Source organism: Pituophis catenifer, unplaced genomic scaffold (assembly GCF_029215685.1).
Source record: "Pituophis catenifer annectens isolate HBS135680 unplaced genomic scaffold, rPitCat1.0.hap2 SCAF_9, whole genome shotgun sequence".
NCBI lineage: Eukaryota > Metazoa > Chordata > Lepidosauria > Squamata > Colubridae > Pituophis > Pituophis catenifer.
Genome location: NW_027256889.1, coordinates 2,024,242 through 2,041,581, shown reverse-complemented (window position 1 = coordinate 2,041,581; position 17,340 = coordinate 2,024,242). Strand labels below are relative to the sequence as shown.

The 17,340-nt window shown below is 46.7% G+C and overlaps 1 protein-coding gene across 1 annotated transcript; it reads left to right on the top strand.

The window, feature by feature from the left end:
• Nucleotides 1–3,107: 3,107 nt before the first annotated feature.
• On the top strand, nt 3,108–3,623 carry NANOS2 (nanos C2HC-type zinc finger 2). Its single transcript, XM_070949986.1, has one exon. The coding sequence runs from the start codon at nt 3,108–3,110 to the stop codon at nt 3,621–3,623; it is 516 nt and encodes a 171-aa protein (XP_070806087.1).
• Nucleotides 3,624–17,340: the final 13,717 nt, after the last annotated feature.

The following is a 17,340-nucleotide window of genomic DNA, read 5'->3' as shown; positions in this document are numbered from 1 at the left end:
TAAAAATCAAAAAAATCAGATTTTTTTGATTTAAATTGGATTTTTTTGATTTTTATTGAATTTATTTTAATAAAAAACTTTTGGGGTAAAAATCTATCGTAAGATAGTTTTCTATTTAAGATACATAAATAATTTAGTTTATTCAGCATGAAATGGAGCTTAGTTATGTAGCATGAGGCTGTCTATTCTGCAACACTGGGACTATCGGTGAGTCAACAGTGGGTCAAAGGAGTAGCAGAGGTTGGGGTTGACCCAAAAGATCAGGACAAGGATTCTTTCGGTCCCTTGAAAGTTAGACAAAAGTTTGTAGCCCGTCCTGAGTTCGAATGTCCTAGCTTTCCTGTTGCAGGGTTTTGTTTACTTTTCAATTTTTCCTTGTTTTCCTTCTAAACATTTTGTAACTTAGTTGAGATTTGTTGCGTTGAACGTACAGTGATACTTTTCTGGTATCATTATAGGCCGGGAAAACACTATATTATTGTAAATCGTACATTGTAAAGCAGGGGGTCGGACTAGATGATCTCCAAGGTCCCTTCCGATTCTGTTATCCTGTATTCCAGAGGTCTTCAAACTTGGCAGCTTTAAGACTTGTGGATTTCAACTCCCAGAATTCCCCAGCCAGCATAGCTGGCTGGGGAATTCTGGGAGTTGAAGTCCACAAGTCTTAAAGCTGCCAAGTTTGAAGACCTCTGCTGTATTCTGTAAATGTAAATTAAACTTCTACAGGTCGCCCGCGACTTACAACAGCTCATTTACTGACCGAAGTTACCACGGCACTGAAAAAAAGTGACTTACAACCGTTTTTCATCGCAGCATCCCCATGGTCACATCATCAAAATTCAGACGCTGGGCAACTGGCATGTACTTATGACAGTTGCAGTGTCCCGTGGTCACGTGATCCCCTTTTGTGACCTCCCGACAAGCAAAGTCAATGGGGGGGGAGCCAAATTCACTTAACAACCGGTGACTAACTTAGCCACTGCAGTGATGGCCCCGGATAGAAGATATTTCCATGTGTATCTCAGACTCCGAAGTCAACTTGAAGGCCTGCCTTTGATGGACTCTTCCGAATCTTTTGCTTAGCACCGTCGCCAGGAAACAGGGGAAATCTTTTTGCCAGGCCTTTTAAGACCTGCTGGTCTAACTAACTGTGTTTCTTCCATCGTTTATGGTTGACCGATGCTTCATCTGATCACGATAAGCCAGCTAAAGGACATGGCTTTTGAACAGGGTGGGTGAATTCATGTCAGCCGTGGGCCTTCCTAAATACAAGTGGAGCTGTGGTAGATATGGGCTTCTGTCCTCTTATGGGGCGTTTGAGGGGTCCTTGGTGCTCTCTGAGCTTGGTTGTTTCCTTGCAAACATTTCATGATCCAATGTGGTAACATCTTGAGGGCTAGAAGGGAGGGTGGGTTTGCAGAGAGGAGGAGGAGGAGGGAAAGTGGAGAGGAGGTGCAGGAGGAGGAAGACTGGGGGGTCCTTGGTTGTTTTCTTGTAGATGCAGGAAAGGGCTTTGCAGAGAGGAGGGGGAGGAGGAGGAGGAGGAGCAGAGGAGGAGGAGGAGGAGGAGGAGGAGGAGAATTAGCAATAGCGCTTAGACTTCTATACCGCTTCACAGTGCTTTCCAGCCCTCTCTAATCAGAATCAGCCTCTTGCCCCCAAATAATCTGGGTCCTCATTTTACCGACCTTGGAAGGATGGAAGGCTGAGTCAAACTTGAGCCGGTCAGGATCAAACTCCTGGCAGTGGGCAGAGTTAGCCTGTAATACAGCATTCTAACCACTGTGCCACCACGGCTCCAAGACTGTGTGGTCCTTGGTGCTCTCTGAGCTTCATTGCATTTTTGCAAACGTTGCACTACCCAAACAGGTAGCATCAGCAATAACTACAAGGCAGTTGGGTTTGTGGAGTAGAGAGGAGGAGGAGGAGGAGGAGGAGGAGGAAGAGGACTGTGGAGTCTTTGGTGCTCTCTGAGCTTGGTGGTTTTCTGGTTTCATTATCCAACTACTAGGGGATACCATCAATGCAGGGATAGCTTGGAGGAGGAGGAAGAGGAGGAAAACAAATAGGAGGAGGAAGAAGAGGAGGAGGAGTCCTTGGTGGTCTCTGAGCTTGGTGGTTTTCTTGCAGACGTCACCCAACAAGTTCACATCACAAGTGCCCTGCTAGCCAGCAATTCTTCGTTAAAAGGAAAATATCACTTGAAACAGTGGCCCCTTTTTCTTGGTTTATGAGACTGGACAGGGAAAATCCCATCCGTTTCCAACCGCAGTTGCCAAATGATTTCCTCCTCCTCCTCCACCATCATCATCACCATCCGTGCATCACCTAAAAGAGAAATGGAGCTGAATTTTAGACGGAACCAAGGACAATTGGCAGTTTTTGCACCCAGCGTTGCCCAATGCCTAATAGCCATAGCACTTAGACTTATATACCGCTTCATAGTGCTTTTACAGCCCTCTCTAAGCAGTTTACAGAGTCAGTCTCTTGCCCCCAACAACCTGGGTCCTCATTTGACCCACCTCAGAAGGATGGAAGGCTGAGTCAACCTTGAGTCTGGTGAGATTTGAACTGCCGAACTGCAGCTAGCAGTCAGCTGAAGTAGCACGCGGGGCTGCACTCTAACCACCGCGCCACCTCAGGTAAAATTGCAACCAAAAGACAAGAAAAAGAAAAGCAGAGGGAAAGAGAGATGAGAGAGTTCTCCTTGGCAGATCGAGGGATCTCTCTCGATCTGCTCAGGTTCAACTCCAGGAAGCTCAAGAGGGAAGATCTAGATCAGTGTTTCTCAACCTTGGAAGCTTGAAGATGGGTGGACTTCAACTCCCAGAATGATGGGTGGACTTCAACTCCCAGCAGCGCTGGCTGGGGGATTCTGGGAATTGAAGTCCACCCATCTTCAAGCTTCCAAGGTTGAGAAACACTGATCTAGATGGAGACCTTTAAAAAGGAAGAACTGTTTTTCCTGGCCATTTACATTTTAGACTCCACCTCTCCGGTACAAGTTATTAACATTGTTTAAATTGCCGTTTAATGTGTGTGTGTGTGTCCTATGCTCATTCAGAGAGGGGTGCGTGCCTGGCTGGGACAGTATTGCCCTGGTCACCATGTTCTCCACTTCATCCCAGTCTTCTCCAGCCTGTCTTCCAGCTGTGGCCCAAGGGGCCTTTTTTGACCCATGGAAGGATTATCTGAACCTCTCCAAAGTGGTGATGGAGATCGTTGAGGAGCGGAAGAAGCCAGAAAGCTTCTCTCCTTCTTGGGGAGACCCCTTGGACGTCATCGTTCTGCATTGGGTGAATGGAGGCGGCAACAGCAAGACCTACAGTCCCAAGACCCACGGCACCCACAGAGGAGACCTCCCGCCCGCTCAACCAACCCAACAAGGCATCTGCAACTTTTGCAAGCACAATGGGGAGTCCAAGAAAGTCTATTCTTCTCACACCTTGAAGAGAGCCGACGGGGTAGTGGTTTGCCCCATTCTGCGCAATTACACCTGCCCGCTTTGTGGGGCCACCGCTGAGAAGGCCCACACCCTGAAATACTGCCCCCATAATAAAGGGAAGCAATCCTTGTACCGCAGAAGTGGACGCAACTCGGCCGGACGCATGATCAAGAGATAAAGGGACACACACACCTCTTCCCCACTCTTTCTTCCACGGAAAAGTGGAAGAAGAAAAAGAAAAAAAAAAGTTAAAATGCCTGGAGAGTGGATGGTGAGAAGAAAAAGATTTGGAAAGAAATAAATAAAAAGGAGTAAACTGGGTTCCACCCGTCCTTTTCCAGTTCTTCAAAAATCACAGTTGCAAAAGAGGTGATTTTGCATGACCTTATTATTTTTTTTTAGTATATATATATATATATATATGATGGATGAGACCAAACTTTGTTTTGAAAAAGAGGAAGATTTGTGTCTTTCAGCTGCACCCAATTTCAGTTTCGGACAGAAAAAAGCAGGACTTTGTTTTCCAAAATTAAACCTGTAAGTTCAGAAATCTTTTTTGTTTGTTTGTAATTGTCTTGAACGATGTGCAAAAGAAGTCACCGTTTGCCTTAAATTAACCACGATAAAAGGAACATAGGTGGTGGGGTTTTTTCCCCCTTTTCTTGAAATGTTCCTCACTGGCCATGTTTGACAAAGTTGAGATACCTTGAACAGTATTTATATCTGGGTTTGCAATGGGTAAAGTTTATTATGATTGTTTTTTTAAAACTAGTAAGATGTTGTCTTTTAATAAACAGTGTTTTTTTTTCATGATTGCATCAAATCACTGCTTCCTTCCTTTGTTTTTAATCCCTGGGTTGAATTTTCCTGGGTTCTCTGCCACTGATTCTTCATTTGATACTCAAACGTTCACTCCACATTTAATTTTGATTTGGACCTAAGTAGGTTTCACTTTGTTCAAGTTGCGTAGTTGTATCATAAGGCGCAGTTCTTACGGTATTTTGATGCACCAGTTTTGGGGGGGGGCATCATGCTGGGAAAGTTCACAAACTGAAAGTGATATTCTCTTTTCTGCATGTCAATCCTGGGTTGTTGGTGGGGTTTTTTTGCAACCTCTGCAAATACTGAAAATCAGCAATTATTTCTGCAATCCGTATAGTTTTTTCATGCTTGGGGAGGATCACGTCTTCACTTCCAGCAGTGAAAACTCTCTTGAAAAATTCCAGATTCTCTTTTTGGCTTTTGAGATTCGCACAATCATCATGTTGTCTTAACTTGCACGTATTTATTGTGGTATGGTTTTCTGTAGATTTAGATAGCACGCACACAGTTGCAATCTGTTGCTGGTGTTAGATTTACCTTGCTGGCATGAGGAAGAATGGACTTCCAAGCAGCTCCAAATGAAACTTAGAGCTTAGAATAACAGAGTTCAAAGGGACCTTGGAGGTCTTCTAGTCCAACCCCCTGCTCAGGCAGGAAACTCTACACCACTTCAGACAAATGGGTATCCAACATCTTCTTAAAAACCTCCAGTGTTGGAGCATTCACAACTTCTGGAGGCAAGTAGTTCCACTGATTAATTGTTCTCCCTGTCAGGAAATTTCTCCTTAGTTCTAAGTTGCTTCTCTCCTTGATGAGTTTCCACCCATTGCTTCCTGTCCTGCAAAAGACACAAGCTCAGGCAGCAACGCCTATTTGAAAAGTTTAGAAGTGTCACAAAACGTGCCGGATTCTTTCCTGCAAGAGGCAATCCGATCTGCCCTGCTGGAGAGGTTTCTACCAACATTATTACCTGAGCTTTCCTAGGGGCTAGAAACTTGATTTGTTCATATCATTCCATCCTGCAAATCCAAGTGCACTTTTCTGAGAGTTTGCAATCAGTGAGAAAGAAAAAAGGATTAAAGAGTCAGTTTGGCAGTTGGGCCAAATTAGGAAACAACTGGGCACCAAAACATCAGGTGTTTGTTTGAATAGTCCCAATAACCTGTGAATGTGTGTGTGTGTGAAAGAGAAAGCATAAGATAAGGGAGGGGAGGGCCTCTTCAGCCCCCCACCAACGGGGGTTTCCACATGTGTTATGATTCTAGCTCCTAGAATACTGTTTAATATTATCTCTAAATCAATGTTTTTCAACTCATCAGTTGAAAAACACTGATTTAGTTAAATTAGTTAGGTCACTTTAAGATGTGTGGACTTCAAGTCCCAGAATTCCCCAGACAGTCTGCTTTGGTCTTGGATGATTAGGAAAAGCAATTTGGGGGGAGAGTAGAGCAGCCTTACCTAACCTGTCCCGGCCTTATGGGTATTGCAGACCAAGAAACCTGGAAGATGATGGTTTGGGTAGAAATTCCAGTTAGAACAGTGTTTCTCAACCTTGGTAGCTTGAAGATGGGTGGACTTCAACTCCCAGAATCCCCCAGCCAGCAGCGCTGGCTGGGGGATTCTGGGAGTTGAAGTCCACCCATCTTCAAGCTACCAAGGTTGAGAAACACTGAGTTAGAAGAATATTTCTCAACCTTAGCTATTTGAAGATGGGTGGACTTCATTGGCTGGCTGGGGAATTCTGGGACTTGAAGTCCACCCAACTTCAAGGTCACTAGTTTGCTGGTTGGGGAATTCTGGGAGTTGCCGTCCACGCGACTTCATTAGCATGCTAGCTGGGGAATTCTGGGAGTTGAAGTCCACCCATCTTCAAGTAGCCAAAATTGAACAATTGAATTTGAACTTTCCCACAACGCTGATCTCCTTCAGGGCCATCAGCTTTCACTTCCTATTGTCCACGTTGAGTTGGCCATAGTCAACCTTCCGCGCAGTCTTCCCGCTCAACCTGGAGAACCTCCAGATCCGTTGGGGAGCATGGGTGTTGCAGTCCACCACCTTTGCAGGTGACCCAAGGGGAAGGAAAGCTGATGTGTCTGCAGAGATCTGGGGGAGGGGCTGCCTTTAAATGCTCCTCCTGCATATTCTCCCCTTCCCCCGCTTCCCCCTTCCTCATGGCTGGATGCAGGGACCTTTGATAGCCCCCCAGCCAGGGGGTTCCTGGGTTTGCATGGCTGGGTGGCAGCTTCAGGCTGTGTTTTCAGCTCCTCCTTGCAGAAACCCATCCCTCCTTCCCCACCCCCACTCCCCCCACCACCATCACCAGATTTCTGCCTCTTAGAGCAGAAAGTCCTGGGTGAAACTGGAATTTTGTATCTTTCAGGCAGACGACCCTCCAGCTGGAAGAGGGGAGGGGGTTGAGGTAGACAAGTCTCTTCAAACGGACCTGACAGCTTCAGGGACAAGAGAGAGCATTTGGGACCCTCCTGCCCTTCCCCCCCCAACCCCCTGCCTTCATCTCAAACTAAGAGCTTAGGGGTCTTGGGTGCTCTCTGAGCTGAAAGAGCACCAAAGACCCCTCGTTTCAACCCTCGAGCTACAAATGCTCCCCTTTATTGATAACAAGAGGTTCATGGTGAGGGGGGGGGCTTCTCACAACCCCAAACGATCCATTATTCCAAAGCAGCTTTACTCAAGCTTGCTGGGGGTGAGGGAGGGGGCTTAATCCTGGACTTGCTGAAGTCATTCCCCCCCTCCCCATTTTCCATGTGGGGCCAGGCTGCAGCAGGGAAGGGGGCAATGGGAGCCAGCAGTTGGGAGGGAGGGGCCGTGGCTGCCTTGCACTCCCCCCAGAAGACCCCAAATGTGGGCTACGGCTCAGCATGGTGGGGGATACCTGCAAATTCACCAAATTTGGGGGTTCCCATCCTCACATGGCTAAAGTTGGGGAACTCCAGTTTTATTGTTAGCTAATGGTTGAATGTAGATTAAAAGGATTAAACCTCTCTCTCTTGCTCTCTCCCTTCCTTCCTTGCTTTCTCTCTCTCTCTCCTTTCTTTCTTTCTTTCTTTCTTTCTTTCTTTCTTTCTTTCTTTCTTTCTTTCTTTCTTTCTTTCTTCTTTCTTTCTTTCTTTTTGTCTTTCTTTCTTTATCCTTTCTTTCTTTCTTTCTCTTCTTTTTCTCTCTCCTCTCTGTTTTTCTTTCTCTCTCTCTCTCTCTCTCTCTCTCTCTGTGATAGAGAGAAAAGAGAGAGAGAGAGAGAAGGGCATTCCAAAGAAGAGCAGTTTATCAAACAAAATTCACATCCACTTGGTGCATGTTTCTTTTTTTTGTGTGTGTTTTTCTTTTGTTTTTTTTTTCTCCATCCGGTTGGATAAATGTTTCTTTATTTCTCTTCCCGTGTTTGCTACACTTGGCTTTTAGGAAGTCCAGGCAGGCCAACTGCCAAGCACCCCAACCAGCCAGCATCAGCAGAAGATGTTTAGCCTCTCTTCAGCCGTGTCTTCAATCCATCCATCCATCCATGAGAATAGAGCTGGAAGGGACCTGGGAGGTCTTCTAGTCCAACCCCTGCTCATGCAGGAAACCATATACCCGGGATGGCGAACCTATGGCACGCGTGCCACAGGTGGCACGCGGAGACATATTGGTGGGCACATGAGCTTAGCTCTAGGATGCATGCGGGCGCCAGCCAGCTAATTTTCAGGCCTTCCGGGCCTACCGGAAGTTGGGAAACAGGCTGTTTCCGGCCTCTGGGGGTGGGGGGAGGCCATTTTTGCCCTCCCCAGGCTCCTAGAAAGGCTCTGGAGCCCAGGGAGGTGAAAAACAGGCCTTCGGTCCCACTGGAACTTTGGAAATGGGCCATTTCCGGCCTCCAGAGGGCTTCCTGGGAGGTGGGGAAGGCCGTTTTAACCCTCCCCAGGCTCCAAGAAAGAAATTATGGGTGTGGGCACGCGCACGTGCGACCCCCCCCGCACTCCCCCCACATTTGGCACGCAGCAGCAAAAAGGTTAGCCATCCCTGCCATATACCGTTTCAGACAAATGGCTGCCCAAGCTCTTCTTAAAAACCTCCAGTGATGAAGCACCCACAACTTCTGAAAAATTGCCATAATGCCAGTGTCGCCCAGGGTGACACTGGGCAGGGATTCCTGCTGCCCACAGTTGTACCTGTTACAGGTGGTCCTCGACTTACGCCCACAATTGCGCCTGAAATCTCTATCGCTAAGTGAAACATTTGTTAACTGAGTTTTGATGCATTTTACGTCTTGCCCCAGTCATTAAATCTGCCCCTAAAGAAGAGGGAGGGCTTGGGGAGAAAATGGCGGCCATGTTTTCTCCTCCCCTGAAGCCCAGGTGTCACCATGACAACCTCGGGCATCTCTCGTTGGGGCTGCCTCTCATCGCCATGGGGACAAGAAAGAGGAGAGCAGGGTGGTACCAAGTACCAGGAGGAGGAGGAGGGGGAGGAGGAGGAGGAGGGGGAGGGAGGAACATCTGCAATAGGAAATCAAAACTGCTCTGTGGGAAGCAGAAAAGATCCAAGCTACGTTTGGTGGCCTGATTTTTATGCTTCATCATTTATCCTGCATCGGTTGCTCCAGAAATAAACCCTGGTCCATGTGGGCAGGTTTACTCCGGAGTTGCAGGAAGAGGCTGAGTGGTGGGCTCCTGCTTGGTCAGGGAATGTGGTATATACAGGTAGTCCTCGACATTACAACAGTTCATTTAGTGACCGAAGTTAACAGTGACACTGAAACCTATGACCCTTTTTCACACGTACGACCATTGCAACATCCTCATAGTCGCGTCATCAAAATTCAGATCCTTGGGCAACTGACTCATACATGACGGTTGCAGTGTCCCTGGGGGGTCACGTGATCCCCTTTTTGCGACCTTCTGACAAGCCAAGTCAACCGGGGAAACCAGATTCACTTAACAACCGGGCGACTAACTTATCAACCGCAGTTGTTTCACTTTTTTTTTTTTTTAATTTGATTTATATGCCGCCCTTCTCCGGAGACTCAGGGCGGCTTACAGTGCGCTAAGCAATAGCCTTCATACTTTTTGTATATTTATACAAAGTCAGCTTATTGCCCCCACAATCTGGGTCCTCAATTTACCCACCTTAGAAAGGATGGAAGGCTGAGTCAACCTTGAGCCTTGGCGAGATTCGAACCTGCAGTAATTGCAGACAGCTGGTGTTAATCACAGTGCTATCAGTCTGCTGAGCCACCACTTAACGGCTGGGGCAAGAAAGGTCGTAAAACTGGGGCAAGACTCACTTAACAAATGTCTCACTTAACAGCAGAAATTTTGGGCTCAGTTTTGGTCGTAAGTCGGGCTCCGCCTGAAATTCCAGAAAGAGAATGATTTAATTTAGGCCAATTCAGGTCCTGAAAATGTGCTGTTTCCAAAAAGTCCAGTAGGGGGCGCCAGGTGATCAAGATGCTAAATTGCAATGGTCATATGGCCATTGCCCCCCCCCCTCTTTTGTGTGTGTGTGTATGTGTGTAAAAATATATATACATAACCTTAAGGCGATATTGCTTGTCTCTCTTCTCCTTGCTTAATTCTTTCTTCTTTTCATCCGTTCTTGGAGATCGTAACATTTTCTGCGGTCTCTTTTTCTTTTGCAAATGTTCTTTGTTTCAAGCCTTTTGTCCTCCCTGGAATAAAATCTCTTCTGACAGCTGCCCTCATTCAGATGCTACCTGAGAATAAATCTTCCCCCTCCCCCTCTTCCTCCTCCTCCGTTTCTTCCTATTTGCCGTTCCTTTGAATCCTTCCTAAATCTAGTCTGGCTTAATGAAAAGAAAGACTAAGGGGGACATGAGAGCAGCGTCCCAATATCTCAGGGGCTGCCACAAAGAAATGGGGGTCCACCTATTCCCCAAAGCCCCTGAGGGCAGGACAAGAAGCAACGGATGGAAATTCATCCAGGAGAGAAGCAACCTAGAACTAAGGAGAAATTTCCTGACAGTTAAAACAATTAACCAGTGGAACTACTTGCCACCAGAAGTTGTGGGTGCTTCCATCACTGGAGGTTTTTAAGAAGAGATTGGACAAACAAAGTCCAGATTCACTGAACAATCGTGTTACTAACTTAACAACTGCAGTGTTAAGTGCAGGGAAGGTCAAAAAATGGAACAATGCCCACTTAACAAGCGGTTCGCTCAGCAACAGATATTTTAGGCTGAATTTTGGTCATAAGTCAAGGGTTGCCTGTAACCTGCATTTCGAAACTGAGAATTGATATTTCGTTTGCAGGCAAACCGTATAGAAGCCGAAAGTTATAATTGTTATTAGGGTTGTTTGTACAGTCAGCTGAATGTTTCGATCGGGTTTATCATTTTTGTCCACCTATTTATTAGGATTCCTCTAAACAGCAGCAAAAAAAACCAAACAAACTCTGCATCGGGGACTGGGTATTGGAAGCCCCTTTGTGGACCCTGGAGGGGAGGCGGTTGCTTAGCAACGGCTGCAGTATTATTTGCAACCTGCTGGACTCAAGTTCTTAACTATATATATATACATATACATATGTACATGTTATGTGTATATGTATATGTACATGGTGGCTCAGTGGCTAAGACGTTGAGCTTGTCGATCGAAAGGTCGACAGTTCAGCGGTTCGAATCCCGAGTGCCGCGTAACGGGATGAGCTCCCGTTCCTTGTCCCAGCTTCTGCCAATCTAGCAGTTCGAAAGCAGGTCAAAAATGCAAGTAGAAAAATAGGGACCACCTTTGGTGGGAAGGTAACAGCATTCCATGCGTCTTTGGCGTTGAGTCATGCTGGCCACATGACCACGGAGACGTCTTCGGACAGCGCTGGCTCTTTGGCTTTGAAACGGAGATGAGCACCGCCCCCTAGAGTCGGGAACGATTAGCGCATATGTGTGAGGGGAACCTTTACCTTTATGTATGTGTGTGTGTGTGTGTCTGTCTGTCTGTCTGTCTGTCTGTCTGTCTGTCTGTCTGTCTGTCTATCTATCTATCTATCTATCTATCTATCTATCTATCTATCTATCTAAAGGGGGATCTGATGAGGCTGAGGCACGGGAGCTCAGGGTAGGGGCCCGTACATATTCTTCTGATGGGGTACAACATTATGCGCCGGCATTCCGACTGGCAAAGGGAAACTGAATTGAGCAACAATTGTGTAGCACAAACAATGTGTGGAAGTAGGAAAGGAAGCTGTGAGTTCTTTGGCTGCGTTCAACAGATTTCAAGGATTAAATGAGACGCTGGTAGTGAAAATATGAATTTTTCCAAAGGTCTGTGGACCAGAACAATTTGCTTCCAGAAGTTATAAATGCTCCAACACTGGAAGTTTTTAAGAAGATGTTGGACAACCATTTGTCTGAAGTGGTGTAGGGTTTCCTGCCTAAGCAGGGGGTTGGACTAGAAGACCTCCAAGGTCCCTTCCGGCTCTGTTATTCTGTCCTTTGAAACCTTGGCAATTTTAAGATGGGTGGACCTCAACTCCCAGAATTCCCCAGAATAGGGCCCTAACGTTACAATTTTGAAATAAAATCATGCAAAGCCCTTTATTTTCCATCCAAATAATGAAGCAGCTTTAAAAAAAAAATACTATTTTGAGCTTTGGAAGGAGGACGGGCAGCTTGCTTGATGAGAAGCTGGTGTTGGCAGAAGGCTCGGCCGAGAAGATGTGATCCCAGCTTGCGAAAAGACGGTGAAGAGAATCGGGCATTTTCCGCCGAGAGAGCAGAGGTTTCACTCTTGAAGGTAGGAGCCTTGCGCACAGTCCTCGATTTACGACCACAATTGAGCCCAACATTTCTGTTGCTAAGTGAGACATCGGTTAATTGCCTTTGGCTCAATTTTACGAGCTTTCTTTCTTTCTTTCTTTCTTTCTTTCTTTCTTTCTTTCTTTCTTTCTTTCTTTCTTTCTTTTCTCATCGGTTAAATGCATCCCTGCAAGTTGTTAAGTTAGTCGCCCAGTCGTTAAAGTGAATCTGGCTTCCCCATTGACTTTGCTTCTTGGACGGATCATATGACACACACACGCCCTCCCCGGGACACTGCAACCATCATAAATACGAGCCGACTGCCAAGCATCTGAATTCGGATCCCATGATCCTAGGGAAGCTGCAAAGGTCGTACTGGTAGAAAAACAGATCATAACTCCGGTTTTTTTTCCAGTGCCATGGTAACTTCGGACGGTTACTAACCGGGCCGTTGTAAGTCGAGGACTGCTTGTAGTTCTCAGCTCCTGATGCTGCCATACCAGCTACTTCTCTCTCCAGGTGAAGAATGGAAGACGTCAGCTGGTTCCACCCTCAGCCATCATCTCCGTAGGTGACGACTGTCATTTCCCATCCTGTGTCTGTGAGGAGCAGGAGTTGGGAGTGAGCAGAGAGTCGGAGACCTCGTAGGACTCCTTGCCGTTGGAAAAAGGGAAGGCGCACCGGCTTCAGACTGTTCCTCTTGGCCTGCGTCCAAATTGCGCCCACCTCCTGCCTGGTGCAGTGGCCAAAGCACCCCCCCTCCTCCTTCCCCTCCCCCCCGGTCCCGTTCTCGCACACGTTTGAAATTGCACCGCTGAAGGAAAAAACGGAGGCAGGGAAAGCTATGCAACCTTTTTCACTGATTAATTGTTGTGCGGGATCCATTAGGCGAGTTTTAATTAACTTAAAAGTGCCTTATGATCCATCGGCCAAAAAAACCAAAAACCCCACACCCGTTTTGTTGTTTGTTTTTTTTTTAAAAAATCCGATTGCTTATAAAACCCAGAGGAGACGCACTTTGTCTTGGAACAAATATTTCTCTTTTTTTCTCTTGCAGCTAAAAACTTATTCTCCTGGTCCCCCCCCCAATGCATTTGGACTTTTAAATTCATTTTTAATCTTTTATCATCGTATTTTAGTGGCTAAACTCACCCTCCCAAATGTTGTGATGCGTTCACAGGTTGGCGGCAAGAGTTTAAATTCTGCAGTGGAGGCTGAGAGAGTCTGAGGTCCAGAATTAGAAACTGTGGAAGATCCGGGTTGGAACTCACGACATGCTCAGGAGCCAGTCCAATGAGGTACTTTGGGGTCAGTTAGCTTTAACCTATCTCACTGGGCTATAGTAGGGATAAAACCAGGGATTGTGATGAAAGTACTACCAGTCCTTGTTTACCGATCACAATTGGGACTGGCAATTAGGTCATTAAGTGAAACCGTCATTAAGTGAAACCACCACCAGGCTCACGAGTTGGGAATCAGGGTCCTTACCTTATGAATGCAACAAATCAATGCAATTGGGCAAGTTGAACTGTATAGTCAAGTGGCTATTGATGTCCTTGGAGACTGAACCTTGAGTGAGCTGCATTCGAACTCGGAACCCTGTCAATGAACTTGGTCAAGGAGAGCCCTATTCTTATCTTGTCCGGCCCCCTTCCTCCTACTAAGCATTTACACGTTGGAATCTCACCATATTGGCAGGGCCGACGTCAAGCAACACTGGTGCATTCATCCTAAAGTCACACAAGTGGTCTCAACAATGAACCGGCCCTCAATGAACAAGCCCAGGTACATACACAGGTAGTCCTCGACTTACAACAGTCCGCTTAGTGACCGTTCAGAGTTACAACAGCACTGAAACAAAGCAAATTGGGACTGTTTTTCACACTTATGACCATTGCCGCATCCTTGTGGTCATGTGATCAAAATTCAGATGCTCGACTCATATTTGTGACGATTGCAACATCCCAGGGTTACATGATCCCCATTTGACAAACGAAGCCAATGGGGAATGCCAGATTCGCTGTGTCAATGCCCTTAACAACTGTGGCATTTCACTTAACAACGGTGGCAAGGAAAGCTGTAAAATGGGGCACGGCTCCCTTAAGAAACGTCTCACTTTGCCACAGAAATTTGGGGCTCAAATTGGGGCCGTAAGTCGAGGACTTTCTGCAATGGCTTCAGGTGAGGCGTGTGGGGAAATGCAGCCAATGGGGGATGAGCGAGGAGTGGGTGCAGTTGCAGCATGAAACTCCAGAGGTTTCTTGGGAGGGGGGTCAGCAGCCTGTGTCCCCCCCCAACACCCCATAGATTGGGGTGGGGGTGTTAATGGGAGCGATTCTTTCTTCCTATGTTAGAAAGGAAATCTCTGGGCATAAAACTCAACAGAAACATCCAAGGCTGACATTCACCCTCGATTTTTCGTGATCGGTCCCTGCTCTTAGGGGGGCTCTCTTTATCTCTTGTTGTAAAGAAAGTGGGGAGGGGGAATATTGGGGCTGGATTTGAGTTGGAGGGCAGGCAGTGTTTTTCAACCTTGGCAAAATTAAAGGTGGATGGACTTCAATTCCCAGAATTCCCCAGCCAGCTACGGCTGGCTGGGGAATTCTGGGAGTTAAAGTCTTCTAGTCCATCTCCCTGCTCAAGCAGAACTTATATAATTTCAGATAAGTGGCTGTCCAGTCTCTTCTTAAAAACCTCCAGTGATGGAGTGCCCACAACTTCTGGTGGCAAGCTGTTCCACTGGTTAATTGTCCTCCCTGTTAGGAAGCTTCTCCTTCATTCCAGATTGCTTCTCTCCTTGGTTAGTTTCCATCCGTTGTTTCTTCTCCTGCCTTCTGGTGCTTTGGAGAATAATTTGACCCCCTTCTCTTCTTTGTGGCAACCCCTCAAATACTGGAATACTGCTGTCATCTCGCCCCTAATTCTTCTTTTCTTTAAACTAGCCAGACCCAAATCCTATATATAGGGTTAAAAGAACAGCACCTTGCCAATGCCGGTCAATCCAATTAACCCTTGACCCTTTTTGCTTACATGGTCCTCCAAGTCAAAGAGATGGAGAGAAAGAGAGGCTGAAACCCCCTCCCTCCCAAGGTCTCCATCACAGAACTGATCACAAAGACCTGGAAGCCCAGACTGTCTCTCCCAAACAGGGATTGGCTGCTGGGGCCATGTCACACCTATTACTTCTTACTCAGCCAATAGAAAGAAAAAAAAAAGAGCTGGCACATGAAGCCTTGCCAGTCAGCTGGCACAAAGATGGTGACATAGCAAGCTCTTTTCTAAGAAAGAGGTGGTGGGATGGGGCCGAATCGTGATGTTTGATCCAATTAAGTGTTGTCATAATCGTTGATCAGGAGATCTGACTGGGTTGGGACTGGCCACGCTGGGCAAATTGAAGGAAGGATATTTTAGAGCAGGGACATCCAACTTTGGTGACTTTTAAGATTTGTGGACTTCAACCCCCAGAATTCCCCCAGCCAGCCATGCTGGCTGGGGAATTCTGGGAGTTGAAGTCCACAGGTCTTAAAATTGCCAAGGTTGGACCCCTCTGTTTAGAAGGTTTGAGAAGTTCTGGGATCTTATGTAGAGGATGCAGAAATGCGATGTCTGTCCTTCCCGGCCAGTGGCGATTGTAGCTGGGGCTGCCAAGCAGACGGACCATGTACCACTTGGAAGACCCCAATTTCTCTACTTCCAGGGTCACCGACAGAACGGCTGAAACACCGTGGGGTTATATCTCTGCCCAAGTCATTATGTATCTCAGGTAGCTTCCATAACTACGTGAGCTTAGCTGATTGAGGCACTGGGAGCCAAGGACTGAGTTGGCCGTGCCCCAAGGGAAGAAGACGGCCATACACTTGTAATATTAGACCCCGGTGAGCCCCTTCCTTTTGGAGGTGGTTTCGTTCTTCCGTCTTTCTTCCCCCTGTGAGATCCTTCAACCACGCTTCATGCAGAACAAACAGCAGGGCAGCTTCCTTGGGACACTTTTCTGTGGCCTGACTTGACCACCTGACAGCTGAAGACGTGGAGGGGGAGCAACCAAGACGTGACCTTCAGCCAAACACTGGAAGTCCCGTTCTCAAGCAATTCTCAAACAATTTGGACTCAAGGATCCCTTTAGCTTCTGACTGAGGAACTCAAAAAGAGTTTAAGGTGGTGTGTCTATCCATAGTTCCTGTAGAAATTAAGATTTGAGAAATTTTAAAACATTGGACATGGGAGAAGCCCTGAAGGGGTCTTAGGGACCCCTCACTTGTCCCCCCAAGCCACGCTTTTGAGAGCCACTGCCCCCCAAAAAATGTTGTGATCTCTGGCACAGACAACACCTCTGGTGGGTGAGGATGAAGGAAGTCCAACACAGTTGAAGGAACCTGGTGCGTGGTGGGATGGTGGTTCGAGAATGACCTTCTGCCCGGTTAATGGGACGAAGGAGGGTGTGTGAAGGGAAGGGAGATGATGAACCCTCGATGCCTTGTCGTAGTTGGTAGGCCCCCTCCCCCCTCCCCAACTCCATTAGTTAAAATGGGTTAAGAGATTGTCGTGAAATGTAAAGAAAAAACGACAACAGAAGACGGAAGAGATGTCGTGAATGGACATTTATCATGACAAGAAATGAGTTAATAGTATTAGCACTAAAAAAAAAAAGGCTGACTCCACCAAGCACAAAATCAATACACAACTTTACACTAAAACACACAAACCTACCAAGACATTCAGAATTTTTTTTTCTTAATTTTTTTTTTTCTCTTCTCTTTTTTGCTAGGTAGCCAGGACGATGGAATTGTTTTACTTAGTTGCTCCTTTAAAATAAAAATAAAAAACCAATAATAAAAAAAAAACCCCAAAACCCCATTTTCAACCATAACGCTTTCCTTGGCTGTGCGGCCACTCCCTTTTGGCACCAACCCCCGTAAGACTAAAGAAGGCTTCTGTTCAAAAGGAGAGGTTGGATGGAGAACGAAAAAGATCCGGAATGATTTGCAAGCGAGTTTATATAAAAGGAACTGGAGGTTTGTGGCTCCGTAATGAGACAGGTCTCGCTGGACTTCTTCAAGTGGGAATGGCGAACCTTCAACTGTCTTAGCTGGCCTCCCGAAATGGACAACCTCATGGATGTTGGGCTACCAGGAGGGCCAGACTGATGTTGACCGAGGATGGAGTGGAACTGAACCCCAACCAGCATGGAGAGAACCAGGTTAAGGAAACCTCTTCCCCAAGGCGGTCTACAAGGGCATGGTCAAAAAAGCCCAGATCGTGGTTGCACCTGCGTGATGGAAGTTCTATAGAAGATTGCACTACAGTGACCATCATCTTGACTTGGGTT